General features: G+C 42.5%; 1 protein-coding gene across 5 annotated transcripts in view; it reads right to left on the reverse strand.

The window, feature by feature from the left end:
- Positions 1–285: 285 nt before the first annotated feature.
- PLD5 (phospholipase D family member 5) overlaps positions 286–17,568 on the reverse strand; it is a 369,722-nt gene continuing 352,439 nt past the window's right edge. For all 5 annotated transcript variants that reach the window (XM_074385400.1, XM_003935333.4, XM_074385401.1 and 2 more), the window contains 2 exons: positions 14,043–14,157; positions 286–9,887 (listed from right to left, as the gene is read on the reverse strand). In XM_074385400.1, the coding sequence (XP_074241501.1) occupies positions 9,631–9,887; positions 14,043–14,157 (372 nt within the window). In that variant the 3' untranslated portion in view covers positions 286–9,630. The remainder of the gene's footprint in view (positions 9,888–14,042; positions 14,158–17,568) is intronic.

Here is a 17,568-nt window from a genome sequence, read left to right on the forward strand (position 1 = left end):
GGTCAAATGGTATTTCTTGTTCTAGGTCCTTGAGGAATCACCACACTGTCTTCCACAATGGCTGAACTAATTTATACTTCCATCAACAGTGTAAAAGTGTTCCATTTCTCCGCATCCTCCCTAGCATCTGTTGTTTCCTGACTTTTTAATGATTGCCATTCTAACTGGTGTGAGATGGTGGTTTTGATTTGCCTTTCCCTAATCACCAGTGATAGTCCATGTACATATATATATATATATATATATATATATATATATATAATTACATTTTTGGTTCTGGGGTACATGTGAAGAACATGCAGGATTGTTGCATAGGTACATACATGGCAATGTGGTTTGCTGCCTCCATCTCCATCACTCACATCTGGCATTTCTCCCGATGTTATCCCTCTCCAACTCCCTACCCCCACTGTCCCTTACGCTGTTGGTGGAAGTGTAAATTAGTTCAACCATTGTGGAAGACAGTGTAGCAATTCCTCAAGGACCTAGAAATAGAAATTCCATTTGACCTAGCAATCCCATTACTGGGTATATACCCAAAGGATTATAAGTTGTTCTATTATAAGGACACATGCATATGTATGTTCATTGAAGCACTGTTTACAATAGCAAAGACTTGGAACCAACCCAAATGCCCATCGATGATAGACTGGACAGGGAAAATGTGGCACATATGCACCATGGAATACTAAGCAGCCATAAAAAAACAATGAGTTCGTGTCCTTTGTAGGGACATGAATGAACCTGGAAACCATCATTGTCAGCAAACTGACACAAGAGTAGAAAATCAAACACCTCATGTTCTCACCCATAGGCTGGTGTTGAACAATGAGAACACATGGACACAGGGAGGGGAGCATCACACACTTTTTCAGTCTTTGTACTCAACCCAGGACTTGGGGTTGACACCACAGGATTTAGAGAGGACATGCTGGGAAAGAATAAACAACATGTTCTGTACTCATTTCTTTTCAGAGGAGACATTGCTTTTAGGTCAACACTCTGAAGCAACATCCTTCTTTGTTTTAGAAATGGAGTCTCACTGTTGTTAGCTGAGCTGGAGGGCTGTGGCATCACAAGCATATTCACAGTGCACCACAGCCTTCAACCCCCGGGCTCAAGTGACCCTCCAGCCTCAGCCTCCTGAGTAGCTGGGACTACAGGTACACATCACCATGTTTGGCTATATCCTTCTTAACTCAGGGTACTATAAGCACTGGAAGAATGGGGCTAACATTTGCTGGATCACACTTCAGTGGCCTATGAGGATTAGCGTTCTTGGTTTCCCTGAGCTTTATTTGAGTTTGGACAGAAGTGAGAGGGAAGGGGACAAAAGACAACCAAGAGGCCAGAGAGTTCCTTTCTCTCTGCACATGTCCCTGGTCCGCATACACCCCACTTTCATAGAAGAGAAAGAGGAGGGGGGTCTGAAAAGAGGAAAGAATATCCAGGAAGGGAAATAAGGCAGTGCTTACAGAAGCTGCTCTGCAGTGACCATCACCCTCCTGAGGGGAGGACAGTACTGGGGTTGCAGTACTGTAGAGATGAGGTTTCTCCATGTTGGTCAGGCTGGCCTCAAACTCCCGACCTCAGGTAGTCCACCTGCCTTGACCTCCCAAAGTGCTGGGATGACAGGTGTGAGCCGCCTTACCTTGCTCAGTGTTTTTTTTTTTCTTTCTTTCCTCTTTTCCTTCCAAGCTACTTAAAAATGAGGATAGCTTTCACTTTACTGTGTTAGTTAGACCCTTCCAGGTTTCAAAGAACAGACACACGGTCAGGTTACTTCAGTTCATGTGAATTTATTTATGTCAATACACAAGAAAGAAAGGAAGAAAAAAGGCAACCCAGTAACTACAAAGTCCAGACTCATTGTTCAGGAATCAAGTATTTCTCCAGTAACCTAAAAGCAGAAATAGTGAATCAACAAGAACTCAAGTTGTCTTGACTGCAGAGGTAACTGCCGTCACTGCTCTCAGGAACACCGCTACGGTCGGTGACTGTGTCTACTTCAGCTGCTCTTCCTGTTCCTCATTTACTTTCTGCCTCTGGTATTCAAACTCTCTGAAAGAGGGCTGTGGTTGGTTGGGCCAGTTACCATCAAACGAGAATACTACTGCTGGGTACACTTTCATTTCTTGGGTTCAGTGCGGTGGCTCCACCTGTAATCCCAGCACTTTGGGAGGTTGAGGCAAGCAGATCACCTGAGGTTGGGAGTTTAGTATGATTTAATTAGACTCCTCTTTTGGGTCAGGTACTGAACCTTGGTACAATCAGCTGTGGCCAGTGTAGAGAGCTCACATGGTAGAACACATGGTTTTGCTCTTGCAGGAGCTATGGATGTAGGGTCTCTCCAGGATACCAGGAAAACTATATATCCACCTATGAAATATGAATCATAAGACGTAGCTTCATCACTGGGGACAAAACAGCCTTTGTTTCTCAGTGACACTTTCCCACAGAGGATTTTCAAAGTGCTCTATCAGTACCATAACTTTGCTGAAAATATGGTGTTGCCTTCTTTTTATTACATTTTTTAGGATGTTGCCTTTAATAACTCACACCTTTTAAAAAAGCAGCTAATCTTGACTTTTAAGTAATAAGAAGTGAAATTATAGATTACATTCTGATTTGAATGTTATTGGACCATACTTTGAGTTGTCTTTAAAGATCTTCATCCTCCATTTATATTGGAAAGTAACACAGAATTTCAACATTCTTAATCCTGGGAATTGAGGTCGTATTTCCAAGATTCTTGTGCATTTGTGTGGGAATACTCTAAATTAGAAACCATCTGTGTTTATGTCTTGCAAGGGGCTCAGAATGTCTCAACTGTTCTTCAGAATTTTCCACCTATGGGAAATAGGAGAGTCCATAAAGGACTAATTTTTTTTTTTTTTTTTTTTTTTTTGAGATGGAGTTTCACTCTTGTTACCCAGGCTGGAGTGCAATGGCACAATCTCGGCTCACTGCAACCTCCGCCTCCTGGGTTCAGGCAATTCTCCTGCCTCAGCCTCCTGAGTAGCTGGGATTACAGGCACGCGCCACCATGCCCAGCTAATTTTTTGTATTTTTAGTAGAGACAGGGTTTCACCATCTTGACCAGGATGGTCTCGATCTCTTGACCTCGTGATCCACCCGCCTCGGCCTCCCAAAGTGTTAGGATTACAGGCGTGAGCCACCGCGCCCGGCCTAGGAATAATTTTTTAACATTAGAGCCAGAAGGAATGGGTTTGAGAGCCGGACATCCACTTCATAAAAGATCTTTTCTCCTTACTACATTATCTCTAATAAAAAAATCACAAATAATCTTCACCTTTAATATGATTGAACTGGACTCCTTGTACATGAGTATCTCTCATCAAACTGTCCAATTTTTAAGAAAACCACAAAACTGCAGGATTCAGAAACTGCTGACAAAATCAGATTACTATTGAGTACTGCAGGCTAAAAGTTCACTTCATAAGCCTTTGCTAACCTCTCAAATGATAGTTTTTTTTTTTTTTTTTTTTTGAGACGAAGTTTCGCTCTTGTTACCCAGGCTGGAGTGCAATGGCGCGATCTCGGCTCACTGCAACCTCCACCTCCTGGGTTCAGGCAATTCTCCTGCCTCAGCCTCCTGAGTAGCTGGGATTAAAGGCACGCGCCACCATGCCCAGCTGATTTTTGTGTTTTTAGTAGAGATGGGGTTTCACCATGTTGACCAGGATGGTCTCGATCTCCTGACCTTGTGATCCACCCACCTCGGCCTCCCAAAGTGCTGGGATTACAGGCGTGAGCCACCGCACCCGGCGATAGTTTTTTTCTTAAAGTGATCTTCTCAGATTCATTCTCTTTATAAAAAGAGTACCCACCTTGTTACATGGTGTGCATATCCTGTCAGAGAGAAGACTGCCTCAAATCCAAGTTACTTTAGTAAATCAACAAAATTTTATCTGTGTGGGGCACACAGGATAAATAACAAATAAATAAATAATAAATAAAGTAACATAAATAAATAATGATAGTGAGAAAGGCACTATGTGAAGCACTCCAAATTGTTTGGCTTGAGTAGGTTGTCAACTTCTCACCTTGAGTCTGGCGCCTTAGACTCAAGGTGAGAAGTTGACAACCTGTTCCAATCAGCCATCCTGATGCTCTGTCAACTTACAAGTGCCCAAATGGGAAGGAAATTTACATGTTGGGGTAAGCTGGTTGAGATGGCTGTGAAGGTGTGCTCTAAGCCTGAGATTCAATATGGGTTTGTTGAGCAGACACTGGGCTCTCTAGTGGGGTCTCTATGATTGTTTCTTTTTTCACTAAAAGATAATTTATTTGCTCAGAATCAACATTTATTGGACATGAACTTTCTTTTTTTAAATTTTTATTTATTTATTTTTTAAAAGATGGGGTTTCACCATGTTGGTCAGGCTGGTCTTGAACTCCCGACCTCAGGTGATCCGCCCGCCTTGGCCTCCAAAGTGCTTGGATTACAGGCGTGAGCCACCACACCTGGCCTAAACTTTTCGTTTTTTTAAGAGAAAGAGATAGGAAGAATGTTTCAAAGATGCCTCCTTGTGCGTATATACAAAACAGTGGGCCTACTGGACCAGTCACCTCTACCTTCATCATTTACCACAGTACAGCTTGGTTACTGAGGAGAGACTGGGTTGTTTCTGAGATCAGCTGGAGGGGAAAAAGAAATGCCTCATCTCACAGCATGGAAAAAGCCATCTAATATTTACTTCTGAAAAAACTGAGCATCTGGTTACACAAAAGTTTTGAGAATTTTAATGATTCTCCCAAATTCAACCCTTTATCAAACCAATTTATTAAGGGACCTTAAGGTTAATAATATAGACATGTGCAGTACAAGTTTATCCTATTTACATAAAGAAACATTAAAAATTCAAGATACCTTTGTAACAGAATCAGAAGTTCAGCAGTTGAACACAGCAAAATAAAATGTGTAATAGTCTATTAAATATCACTTTCTTTTTTGTCAGATTGCCAAAAGAAACATAAATGGCCAGTGAAGTTTTAGAACTCTGTAAGTACAAGGCTGCTAATGGGTCAAAAATAAGAAAATTTCATTTTTACAGTTTCAAGAAACTTCTGAAGAATACCCACCAAGTCACCGTAAAAAGCAGTATCTTCTTCATCATCCAGCCAAAGATGGAAATTCTCTCAAATGAGAAAGATAGGCTGTGAACTGGGGTTGGTGTCAGGGCTATTAAAAAACCTCCTCCAATTTAAGTCAATAAGGTGAAAATGGTAAGAGGATATTTTGTTAACAATATATAAAAGGAAAAGGAAAGAGGCTAATTCATAACAAATGAAAAAGTGTTGCAAATAGGTTAATTTATCTAATTTACCTTGGGCCAAATGGAAGTTATATTAATTTCTCCTTTAAAAGGTGTATAATAAAGCACACCAGTTCATTGGGAGTAAGTACAGAAAAATAAAAAAAAAATGAAACATTTGTCAACAATATATAGGGCTGTTTGTAAGGACTGAGTTTGAATAACCTATAACAAAGTATCTTTCATTACAGGAGATGACTGTTATATGCAAGTAATGGCAGCCTTTTACATTCCTAAAGTTAAAAATAATGGAAGGAATTTTGGACACAGAAACACACACCAGTGGTCATACATATGAAATAAAAAAAAAAAAAAGTGAATTGTTGGACAGGATTCCTGAGACAGATGGACCTGGCTCTGATCTTATCAGGAAATTCTTATGGTCTTTCCCCCGACTCTCCCCAGGAATTTAGTTCAATAAAAGTTCCTAAAAACAAACAGAATGAATCAGAGTCACTGAGTACAGCCACAGGCTGGTGGGAAATGAGCTGCTGTCAATCCCAGCTTCATCGAGGCACTTGAAACAAGCATTCCTTGTTTCTATCAGGTTCAGGTACCTAAAGCTTGTTGTTAACAGAGTGTGGATGTAATCTCACAGTATCCCACTTCCTCTCCAATAGTTGGATAAGCTGTGATTCAATTATTTGATAGGCTAGAGGCCAGTGACAGAGCAATGGAAGTCTACAGTATTGATCTCTGATGGTGTGTGCAACGATTTGATTTGGGGGGGATAAAGGTGATGGGGTTTGGGAAGAGAACAGGCAGCATAAACACTGTCAATGCTCAAATAGAAGTTTTCAACTGGTAGGCCCATTGGAAGGTCATCTTGAATTCCACAGGAGGCAGACGTGTTCCCATAGAATAAATCATTGTTTAAAATCTGTGCTGGAGGATAAATAAGGCACTAAGTCAGTGTTAATGGTACAAAAATCCAAAATACAGCCTCAAATTGCATTTGTTTTCCTTTTTGCCTCTTGGGAAATAAATCCAGGAATGTTTATGGGGAGTAGTCACCCTGCTCCTCGTAATTTCTGGCATGGACAGCCACCAGATAGTGTCAACTTAAAGTGTTTTCTGTTTTGTTCTGCATTCTTTTCTTCCTGAAAAGTAATTCCTGGAATACTTGGGGGTGGGAGGAATGGAAGTGGACAGTTGTTTAGCACAGACACAAGGCTTAAAAGAAAGGAAAGCCATCTCTAGAGGGGTAGATCAAGCATCCAAATGAAAGAAAAAGTTCTGTGGAATGAAATGTTCTCTTGGGAGACATGAACCCGTTTCTGACACTCTTGGTATGGGGGTCACTTTCCTGGCTGCCACAAAAGGACAGTGTGGCCCCATGGAGTCAACACCACTGCCCAGACCCCCTGATAAGGGACTCACTGTGTCTGGGAGGCATCTTGTTGCCTGCTTGGCAGAAGAGCCTGGGACACAGCTCCTGGTGGTACCATTTTGCCAGGCCTCAAAAGGAAATGGCAATGATGGTCATTCTGTAAAGGATGACATCCTCTCCTCTCAGCACATACAGATAGTGACAGTGAAGGAGCCCCATGACACCAAGCCTATGAGTGTCCCATGGCTTGGATGAATACTCCCGGAGACAATTTGAAAACTAACAAGGAAGTTTTAGGTTTTTTTTTCTTTTCTCCCTTTAGATAACCTTTTGAAAACCAACCCAGGTTGCTTCTGTTTGTCTGAGTGTGAACTTGATAGGTTTGTTTGTTTCCACCCCTACTCTGCTTCCTTCTTTCCTTTATATTATTTTAGAGGCAGGGTCTTGCTGTGCTACCCAGGCTGGTCTCAAACTCCTGGCCTCAAGCAATCCTCCTGCCTTGGTCTCCCAAAGTGCTGAGATTACAGGCATGAGCCATTGCACCCAGCCTCCTTTTTTTTTTTTTTTTTAAATCATCACCAAAGCAATGTTTACTTAATGAGGATTACTGGCAGGATAACTCTCAACTCAAACATGGATTGTGTCTTGGTAAATATTTAGAGTCTTATGGGCTGGCTATTCTTGGTGAGGAATTTCAGTGAGAATCTCCCAATTAGTCATAAAAACATGCTACCCTTAAAACTACAGCTTCCTTCCAGTTCTCTTGACCAACTGGTTAACTGTCTATGGAAGCAATACCTGCAAATAACAAGAAGGGAAATTATGTGATCACTGGATAACCCATATTCGCCATTCTAGATTAAGAAAATCCATTGGATAAGATTCATAGGCTCCTCCATCACTTTTGTGACATTTAGAAATTGTCTCCCCGGATGTGGTGGCTCATGCTTGTAATCCCAGTACTTTGGTAGGCTAAAGCAGTGGATCACAAGGTCAGGAGATCGAGACCATCCTGGTCAGCACAGTGAAACCCTGTCTCTACTAAAAATACAAAAATTAGCCAGGCATGGTGGTGGGTGCCTGTAATCCCAGCTACTCGGGAGGCTGAGGCAGGAGAATCGCTTGAACCCAGGAGGCGGAGGTTGCAGTGTGCCGAGATTGCGCCACTGCCCTCCAGCCTGGGGACAGAGCAAGACTCTGTCTTAAAAAAAAAAAAAAAAAAAAAAGAAATCAGATCTCTAGAAACAAAAAAGAATAGTTGAGTGTCTCCTTGCTCTGAAAACACGTGTGTATTCTGGTCCTGAAGAACAGTCCCTAGCACAATGTCTAGTTTTGTGTTAATGTTATTGATGCCAAAGTGACTCAACATGATGTCCCACTGAAATGGCAACAATCCAGATCTCCACCAGGGTTTTTGTGGTGCTGTGTTCTTTTCATCCACATCTGCCACTGGAAACTGTGGATCTGTTTTCCTTTGCGGATTCTCAGGGAGGACCTGGTACTGATTCTATCAAGATAGGACAAAGATTATTTCAAGAAAAAGATTATACATTATAATGCTTAGCATTTATATAGGTTCATTTGATTTCAAAACGAGTTATAAATATTTCCTACCGTGACAACATCCTTGCGAGGTAGGTGAGGACTGCCATCTACGTTACCAAGAGAAGCCCAAGGCCGAGAACTGAGAACCTCTGCTTTGAGTCACAGAGTCAGGAACAGCATTGGAACTGGACATTCCAGCCACCTGCCCTGGGCTCTGAAGAGGCTATGCCTCTCCCTCATGTAGCAGTGGTTTCCATTAATACAGGGGTATGTATTGTATAGATATAAAACAACAACACACAATTATGTTATAGAACAATAATTCAATATTTCTGTTTCTTAGTAAAATATGTTAAGCACGGTTATTTAAATTGCATTTCTCTGAAAAGCATTTGGTATATTAAATAGCAGGTATATTAAATAGCTCTATAAATGTTTGCTGGCATACTCTTAACAGCATAATGATTCTAAGGAAATTAAAATCCACTGGCGCATAGAGATCATTCCTTTATAATACCATAAACTAAACAAGAATGTGAAAAACTACTTTATTCTCAAAATGCAGACTTGATAGCTTGCTGGATATTAGCAGGTGGCTACATAATTTTTCTGAGCTCAGGAGAAAGGATACATATTGCTGACTGTGGTTCTTTTAAAATACCAATTCGGTAGGGAAAAAGAGATGCTATTGAAAGGTGAAAATGAAAGACTGCTATCTCCACTTTGCAGCCATTCTGAGAAATTCATATGTTTTCAAAAGATATTATCAGAGTTAGAGGTAATGTTGAAGTGAATACAGAAAATGCTGTATAATAGGAACATTTTGTGAGAAGAGAAAATGATACCAAATAAAACCTATGGTGTAAGAGGAAAATAAGTAAGACCCAAAAGAATCTTTTTCAAGGGTGTTGAAGGCTGGCATGAGATGTAAGCTGTTCATGCTTCGCTGACTGTATAGGTCTTGGAGATGATTTGCAAGGATAAACACTTGGTCTTATCAATCTCTTCTCCAAGGCAAAATCCTCATCTTCCTCTCTAAATCAGCAGTTCTCAGAATGGTGTTAAAGAGCTCACCTCATGCTAAGCTTCCTAGCAACTGACCAGGTGGGTCAGCAGAAAAAGTTCTAAAACTAGAAAGGAACAGGAATCGAAGTCTTAAAATTTGTATGCAAACGTAAAAACTAACTTCTACGCCAGAATGACATTCTCTGTCAGAGGTAATAAATACAAAAGTCTTAATTTTAGTGTACATGACGCTAAGATATTGTTAGATAGGTATTATGTGTCATTCAGAGAATATTTTTATAAGTGTGCTTTTTCCCTAAAAAAAAAGACATATTAAAGTGTTTTCTCTCTTCCAGTCCTTTATGTATAAATAAGAAATGCCGAGCTGCTGTATCAGTCTGTTCCTTCCCGTTATACGCTCCAGGCCTCCTTCCTACCTGCATCGTCTGTGGTAGTTTTGTTGGAGGGGGGTTTGAGTTTGAACAGGCTGGAGCAGTTCGGCTGCTTGGTTGGCTGTAAGGTTTTGGCATACGGTGAATACCAGTCCCTTTCGAACACGCCTTTAAGTTGCTTAATGATGCTTCTGTTGTTCCTCACATCTGCCTGGTTGATAACAAGGCCCGTGCCAGCATTCTGGGTGAAATCATTCCCTACCCAATCAAAATTTCCTGCAAACAAAGAAATAACGTTGAAGAGTTAGAGTCCACTGGGAAGATACCCGATATAATGGAATTCGGAGTGGAGTCTATTAAAAATCATCAACACCCAGGAATAACAACGGAAGAGGGTGAATTGTGTTGACAGCTCCGAAAATAAAATTCCAAGAAGCCTTACATATGGCATATTAATATTTACATATTATTTTGGCATTTTCTTCAGCTTTGCTCCAGTGGAAACTCAAAACAAGGAATCTGCTGTTCTTTCTCGTAAATGTTATTTCTTATTGACATTCACAAGCCATGCTAAATACAGCAACATTTAAAACATATAGGGATACATTTAAAAATCCTGTGAGTAATTACTACCTTCTCAAAGAGACAACATCTAATTCATGAGAACAAATGAGGGATTCTAATTATAGAGCCCTGAAGCTTTCACATCAAAGAAAAAGTGAAAGCTAGAGAAAGAAACTCAGTTTCTAACAAATACTCCTTGATTGGGCTGTAAATCATTTCCCAGACCCAGGATCCGGCCCCTTGGCGCAGGAAGTGGGGGCAGGTGCTGTGAGAACGGGCTGAGTATGACTACCCTGCGTGAGGTGGTGCAGTCACGTTTTTTCAGCTGCCATAGCAAAGTTCCACAAATTGGGTGACCGGAACTACAGAAATGTATTGCCTCACAGTTCTGGAGACAAAGCCCAGGTGTTGGGAGCGTTGATGCTGATGCCTTCTGAGGACTGTGAGGAAGGGATCCGCTCCAGGCCTTTCTCCTTGGTTTGTAGATGGGCATTTTCTCTGTGACATTATCTATTTTCTTTTTCTTTCTTTATTTTATTGGTTCTTCTCAATTTAAAATTTATTTTATTTTATTTTGAGACAGAGTCTTGTTCTGTCGCCAGGCTGGAGTGCAGTGGCACGATCTCGGCTCACTGCAACCTCCACCTCCTGGGTTCAAGCGATTCTCCTGTCACAGCCTCCCGAGTAGCTGGGATTACAGGTGTGCCACCACACCAGGCTAATTTTTTGTATTTTTAGTAGATACAGGCTTTGACCATGTTGGCCAGAATGGTCTTGATCTCTTGACCTTGTGATCTACCTGCCCCGGCCTCCCAAAGTGCTGGGATTACAGGTGTGAGCCACTGCGCCCGGGCCTTTTTTTTTTTTTTTTTTTTTTTAACAGTTTTAAATAGAGATGGGGTCTTGCTATGTTGCTCAGGCTGCTCTCAAACTCCTGGGTTCAAACGATCCTCCCACCTCAGCCTCCCAACATGCTGGGATTCCAGGGGTGAGCCACCGTGCCCGACCTCTCCAGGACATTTCGTACGTCTCTTCGTGTTGTCTTCCTCTATGCACGTCTGTCCAAATTTCCCCTTTTTACAAGAATATTGGCCATATTAGATTAGGGGTTCGCTAATGACCTCATTTTAACTTGGCTATTTCTCTAAAGACCCTGTCTCTAAATGGAGTTACATTCTGAGGTACTGGGGGCTAGGACTTCAAATATGAATTTTGGAGAGACACAATTCAGCTCATTTAAAGGATTAAGTCTGGGATCTGCCCCAGAAAAGACTAATAATGTCTACGCCACTCCTGTGCGGTCCATCTTTGAAGTGTAGGGGAAGTGGTCGCCTAGGAGAGCTACAGTAATGCCATTCAGCTTGATCTTGAGACTAACAAGGCATATTCCTTGCCAGTCACAACCACGATCATAAGATGTTTACAACTGAGAAAACAGTCTAAAGACATCCCAAAGGATACTCTCCTGCAGCAGTGCCAAGTCCAGATGTCCCAATACCCGTAACAGTACCTGCTTTCAGGGTAGTTCTAGTTAAGCTTCAATGCACGTACACGCTGGAATGTCTTTTCACACGAGAATGTTTTCTTCAAACCAAAAGAATCATAAATTCCTCATGCTGTCAGCTCACTCACGCATAGACACAGCCTAGCTTAGCTTTTACATAGATAAGACCCCTACACAAGAAAAACAAACACACCACATTCCTCCACTTGCTTTCTGAGGATGCCCTGCTCTATAACTGAGTAGTTTTCCTTCCCTTCTGTTCTCTCTCTTCCTTTCTTTTTTCCTTCCTTCTTCCCTCCCTCCCTCCCACTTTCTTTTTCTTTCTTTCTTGAGACAGTCTTGCCCTGCTGCTCGGCTTACTGCAACCTCTGCCTCCCAGGTTCAAGCAATTCTCCTGCCTCAGCCTCCTGAGTAGCTGGAATTACTACACCCTACTACTTTTTTGTATTTTTAGTAGAAATGGGGTTTCATCACGTTGGCCAGGCTGGTCTCGAACTCCTGACCTCAAGTGATCCACCCGCCTCAGCCTCTCAAAGTGCTGGGATTACAGGAGTGAGCCACTGTGCCAGGCCTGATTTATTTATTTTTAGAGGCAGAATCTCTCTCTTGCCCGGGCTAGAGTGCAGGGGCCTGATCATAGTTCATTGCAGCCTTGAAATCTTGGGCTCAAGCAATCCTCCCACCTCAGCCTCCTAAGTAGCTGTGACTACAGGTGCAAGCCACTGGAACCAGCTTCTACTTGGTATTTATATATGGTTGGTGGGACTTACTTCCACATCATAGGTGAGGACTGGGAGGCTCAAAGAGGTGAATAAATTTGCTGAATCAGTAGCTAATCAATGGTGCACCCAGGTCTGCCAGACTGTATGATAAGCCGGGATTATTCTCACTAAAAAAATATCTAGCCATGTCAAGATGGACAAAATTGTCTTCAAAATTACCACCAAGCCAGATCTGATCTAAGCTCCCAGTTTTGTTCTCCTCTTTGGATCAGAGCTGATTCCATCATGGGAACTGACAGGTTTTAGATATAGAGATTGATCTTCCATGTCCTCTGCAGCAACTCAGGTACCGCTGCAGAAATCACTAAGAAGCTGAGATCATCCATCTCCTTGGTATCCCTGGCCCAAGGGCCTGCAGCCATCTGCGGGAGAAGCTGCTGGAAGAAAGCACATCTATGGAGAGAGCCAGTATCTATTCCTTTGTAGCTTTCATCTTTTGATCCCTGCTCTGTTTGCTGAAACCCTCAAACGTGTCAATTCCCTTTTCCATTTGGCACACCAGGGAATATCAGAAGGTGGTCTCTTGTCTCTCATTTTACTCCTTAAGTTTATTCCTCAGCGCCTAAGAACACAGGTCCCTAAACCAAGTATCAGCACAGAGAGGGATCTGCCCCCTTTTGCTTTCTCTCTCTCCCCTCATCCCAACCGATTATCTGCCCCCCTCAAGAAAGAGCACAATGGCAAATGGTACTCTCAGTGGCTTCATGATAGAATAGCTTTGAATAATAATAATAATAATAATAATAATTATTATTATTTTTAGCTGGAGTTTTGCTCTTGTTGCCCAGGCTGGAGTGCAGTGGGTATTCACAAGCTTGATTCCACCACTGATCAGCACAGGAGTTTTGACCTGCTCCACTTCCGACCTGGGCTGGTTCACCCTCCTTAGGCAACCTGGTGGTCCCCTGCTCCCAGGAGGTCACCATATTGATGCCGAACTTAGTGCGCATACCCAATCGGCATAGCGTACTACAGCCCAGAACTCCTGGGCTCAAGTGATCCTCCCACCTCAGCCTCCCAAGTAGCTGGGACTACAGGCACGTGCCATTGTGCCCAGCAGTAGTTACTATTATTAGCCCCATCTTACAGATGAGAAAACTGAGGTTTGAAGAGCTCAAGTAAATTGTACAAAGCCAGACATTTGGGAGATGGCAGGGATGGGATAATGGGCTGGGCACTGACCCACTCCACTGTCTTCCTCCCCACCACTCAGGTCAGGCTGGCTTGTGGTGCTGTGGGCAAGGGAATGACACTGTGCTCGCTCCAGTACAGGACACACCTTTGATGAGCCATTCCCACCCTTGCCTGTACAGTGTGGCAAATGGGTCAGAAAATTTCTACAAAACACTTATGGAAAGGCATCTTATATGTCTTCTAGTACATGGAATCAGGCCATGGAAGAGATACTTGAACGACAAGCTCCCTGTCCTCACCAACCCGTTTGCTGACCTCCAGCTCCCCCCATTCACCAGCAGTGGCTCCCAAGGCCTTGCTTCCTCGACAGGGGGTACCACGGAGCGCAGCTGGACTACCACTGCCTGGGTGACCTGTCCTAAGGAGCCTCACAGCCCTGACACCTACCAATATAAGCTGCTCCATCTGTCACCATGTACTTGTTGCGATTTAACCGAGGAAAGGTGTGGTTCTTTTGTTCTTTTGTGGCACAAGCGTTTTCTCTTTCCAGATCAAAAAATTTCTGTAAGACAAAAAAGAAACAAAAAAAGCAGGTAAATCAGGAACGTTTCTGATCTTGTCCAAGAGCGCAAAAGAATGCATTATCCACAGGTTAACAATAGACCTCATGTTGGGTTATTAAAGCCATAATCTTATTACCTCATATGGATGAGGCTATTTTTGTTCTCAAATCTATATAGGCAACAAGAGAAAATTAGCATGCTCAACTAGGTCTATAATGAACACTTTTAAGCTACGAAATGAACACAAAATTCATTTTCCTTTTTCAGCAGGATGAGGTCCAGAAGGTTGTTTAATTCTCATTGTCTTATTCATCAGGGTGTGCTGGCATTTGAAGCATGCCTCACGGTGCTCCCTGTCAAGCATGCCAATGAACTGAATGAGGATTCTCACATGTTGCATGCATTATGTCGATGACTAGCTGATTAAACTGGGGATTTGCAAAGGTCAAAAGAGATTCTGCCACAGGAACAAATACTTTTCCATCTAAACACCTAAGTCTAGGAGCTCTTTTGATAGGTCAATCAAAAATAGAAAATCACAACTTCAAACCCTGAGTTCTGAATTTCAACATTCGTTGACCCAAAAGGCAACATTCCAGTTCACCCAAGGCCAGAAATGGGGCAGCTAAAAGAAGGGGGATGACTGCAGGGATAGCCAGGCTATGCCTCAGGGGTCTGCTGATTTGCTAAATTCTCAGATGAGGCTTAAACTGTAGCTAAGCCCATGGAACTCCATGAGTGAGCTCACTGAAAGACATTGGTCTAAGGTGAAAATCTCGGGTATCCCCTACATTGGGAAATGCTGAGCATTTTCAGAACTGTGGAACCTTTGGAATATCTTACAGCTATAGGATCATGTGTATTTAAAGGAAAGAAGAGGCAGAGAGGAAAATGGCATGATGCCTAGAAAAGGAGATGTCATTTACAGTTTTAAAACTGTAAGCGTTCACATTTGGTTTGGGGAAATAATGACAGCTGGACTTCCTCCTCCCCCAGCGTGGTAGAAGGTGATAAAATCGATGATCACTAAGATCCCTTCTAGCCTCAAAAGTTCTATTCTGATTTTTTGTAAAAATCCTTGAGGTCCACAGTACAGAGATCAAAATCTACCTAAAAACTGTCTATTCCACGACACAGATAAACATGCTGTGTCTTCCAGGGCCATATCACCACGGTTACAATGACACGTGGTTCATCCAATGTCCTCAGCACCTGTCTTCTGCAAAATCTGCATTGGTTTCTGGACTCTTCAAACTGACTTAATAATCTGTGAGTGTTCTGAAGTCACAGTTATATATTCATGAGGTCATCATAGCCAGAAGTTACTTAGCTTGGACATTCTATAACAACACATGGCCACACATGTGAATGCTTCCTTTTAGGGAAGATATTATTGTAGAATCAAGATGCATTTCAGAAAGAATAAAATATACATCTTGAGTTAAGTCAAGGATAGAGTCACAGCTTGAGGCTTCAGTAAAAACCCATTTGCTCTAGAAAGTCAAAGATGGCCCTGAAGAGGGGAAACAGCTTTCTCTGGAAGACTGAAATGACAGCAGAAAGCAGATTTTATGCACTGGTAGTATTAGATACCTAATACACTGTGGGCGACAGCAAAGACATTTCAAAGGTGATTTATTAATTTGTAAAAAAATTCTAAAAAATCAGATGACTGGGACAATTTTGTGTGTCACAGTCTCTTCTCCTTCCATGATCCCTCATGGAGACAAACCCACATCAGGGCGGGAGGTGGCTGGAGGTGGGCCTGCCCACTCCTTTAAGAACAGAGAGCCCGTACCTAGTTCCCAGGCTCCTGAAGACATACCCTATGCAGATTCCAGTGCTCACTTTTCCTGGAAGAGTTTATTATGTGTCTGTGTTCTAGACTTTGGGGCCGTAAGCTGCTTGTCCGTCTAGACTTGTATTGATGCTTAGAAAGGTATGGACTCAGTTTTATAAAATGGCTATGCGTGAACTACTAATGTTTGGTTTATTCAAAAAATGTGACCACCTGCATTCAAAAACATCAAAAAGATGAAGCTGGTTCAGTCCTGTAAAGGTTGCAATGATGGATTCTACCTTCCTTGTAATTTTTTGCAATTCTTAAATGACAGCAATTAACATTTCACGACCTCGAGGTTTCCACTGCCGGTGCCCTAGTGGCAGGTGTGCTGTGGGGGTCAAGAAACAGTGGGTGGGCATGAACCCGTGACTCGGCCAGAGGGGAATCTGGAAGAGGAGATTGGAGCAAATGCACCAGATGGTACACCAAAAGCCCTAGACTGTCCTCTCTGCTCCTGCTAGACCTTGCAAGTAACAGGGGCTCTTCTGCGTGTGAGTGTGCTGACCTCCAGAGTGCCTGACTTCACTGGGCAGCCTCTTCACGGGCAGTCACCCTTTCCCAGCACACACCTGCAGAAAATGGCTAACACACCTTGGACTCAGGCACTGTCCTGGGCTCTGTGCTGTCCCCTCACTGGCTTACAGATCTTTCTTATCACTCTGCCTTTATTAGCTCCCTTCTTATTTTCATTTTTGAGATGGAATCTCAAAAATCTCTGAGGTGGCTGGCAAAATATTAGGGCAAGTGAGAAGATTATAGCCTCAAACTTTTTGGAAGGCTGAAAGGTTTTAATGGAACAGGCTGAAGGCAGCCAGTTCATTACATTAGAATTTTAAGGCAGAGGGTAAAAGACAGGGATGACAAAAGCTTCCCCAGTTAAGTCTGTTTACCCCACATCCTTTTGTCTCTGTTCTGTTTACTCATGTTAACTTCGTGCTGGATGGGTCCTCTCAGAAAGAGGTCCAAGAGGAATTATCAATTAATGGCATTTACTCTGGCCCCAGAACCAAAAGCTTTTATCATTCGTAAAACCACTCTTTTTTAACCATGTTAATTACCCACAAGCTTGTTGACTTAGAACCTCTGTTATTAAATCTATACTGAATAAACGTGAGGAAGTACAAGGAGTCGTAGTCAGTTAGCTGCAATCCCCCTCTGAAAGCAGACAACCATCCCTAGCCCACTCAAAACCACCGTACTAGGTGTGAGAGTGCATTCATTCATCCATCCTTAAGTCAAGGTCTGCAGGACAGGCCTCTGCAGGTGGTAATCAACGTCCCAGGTGGCCACAGTTTCTGGGTATTTTTTGGTGCATGTCGGAGAGTTGTTACTGTTTTGTTTCAGTTTTTACATTGACAAACTATATATAATGTACCACTTTCAGGCTTGATGTCCAGAAATGCACATCACTGGAAGACCCCATGTAGCAACTGCATGAAACTTTGCATGTTCTCCCTTATGGGAGGTGGGAATGAGGGTTCTTTTTGAGGGAAGATGAGTAAAATGGATTGTGTGTAGCAGGAACTTCAGACCACGATGAATCACAAACCTGTTCCTTTGTCACCCT

This window comes from Saimiri boliviensis, chromosome 14, assembly GCF_048565385.1.
Source record: "Saimiri boliviensis isolate mSaiBol1 chromosome 14, mSaiBol1.pri, whole genome shotgun sequence".
Lineage (NCBI taxonomy): Eukaryota > Metazoa > Chordata > Mammalia > Primates > Cebidae > Saimiri > Saimiri boliviensis.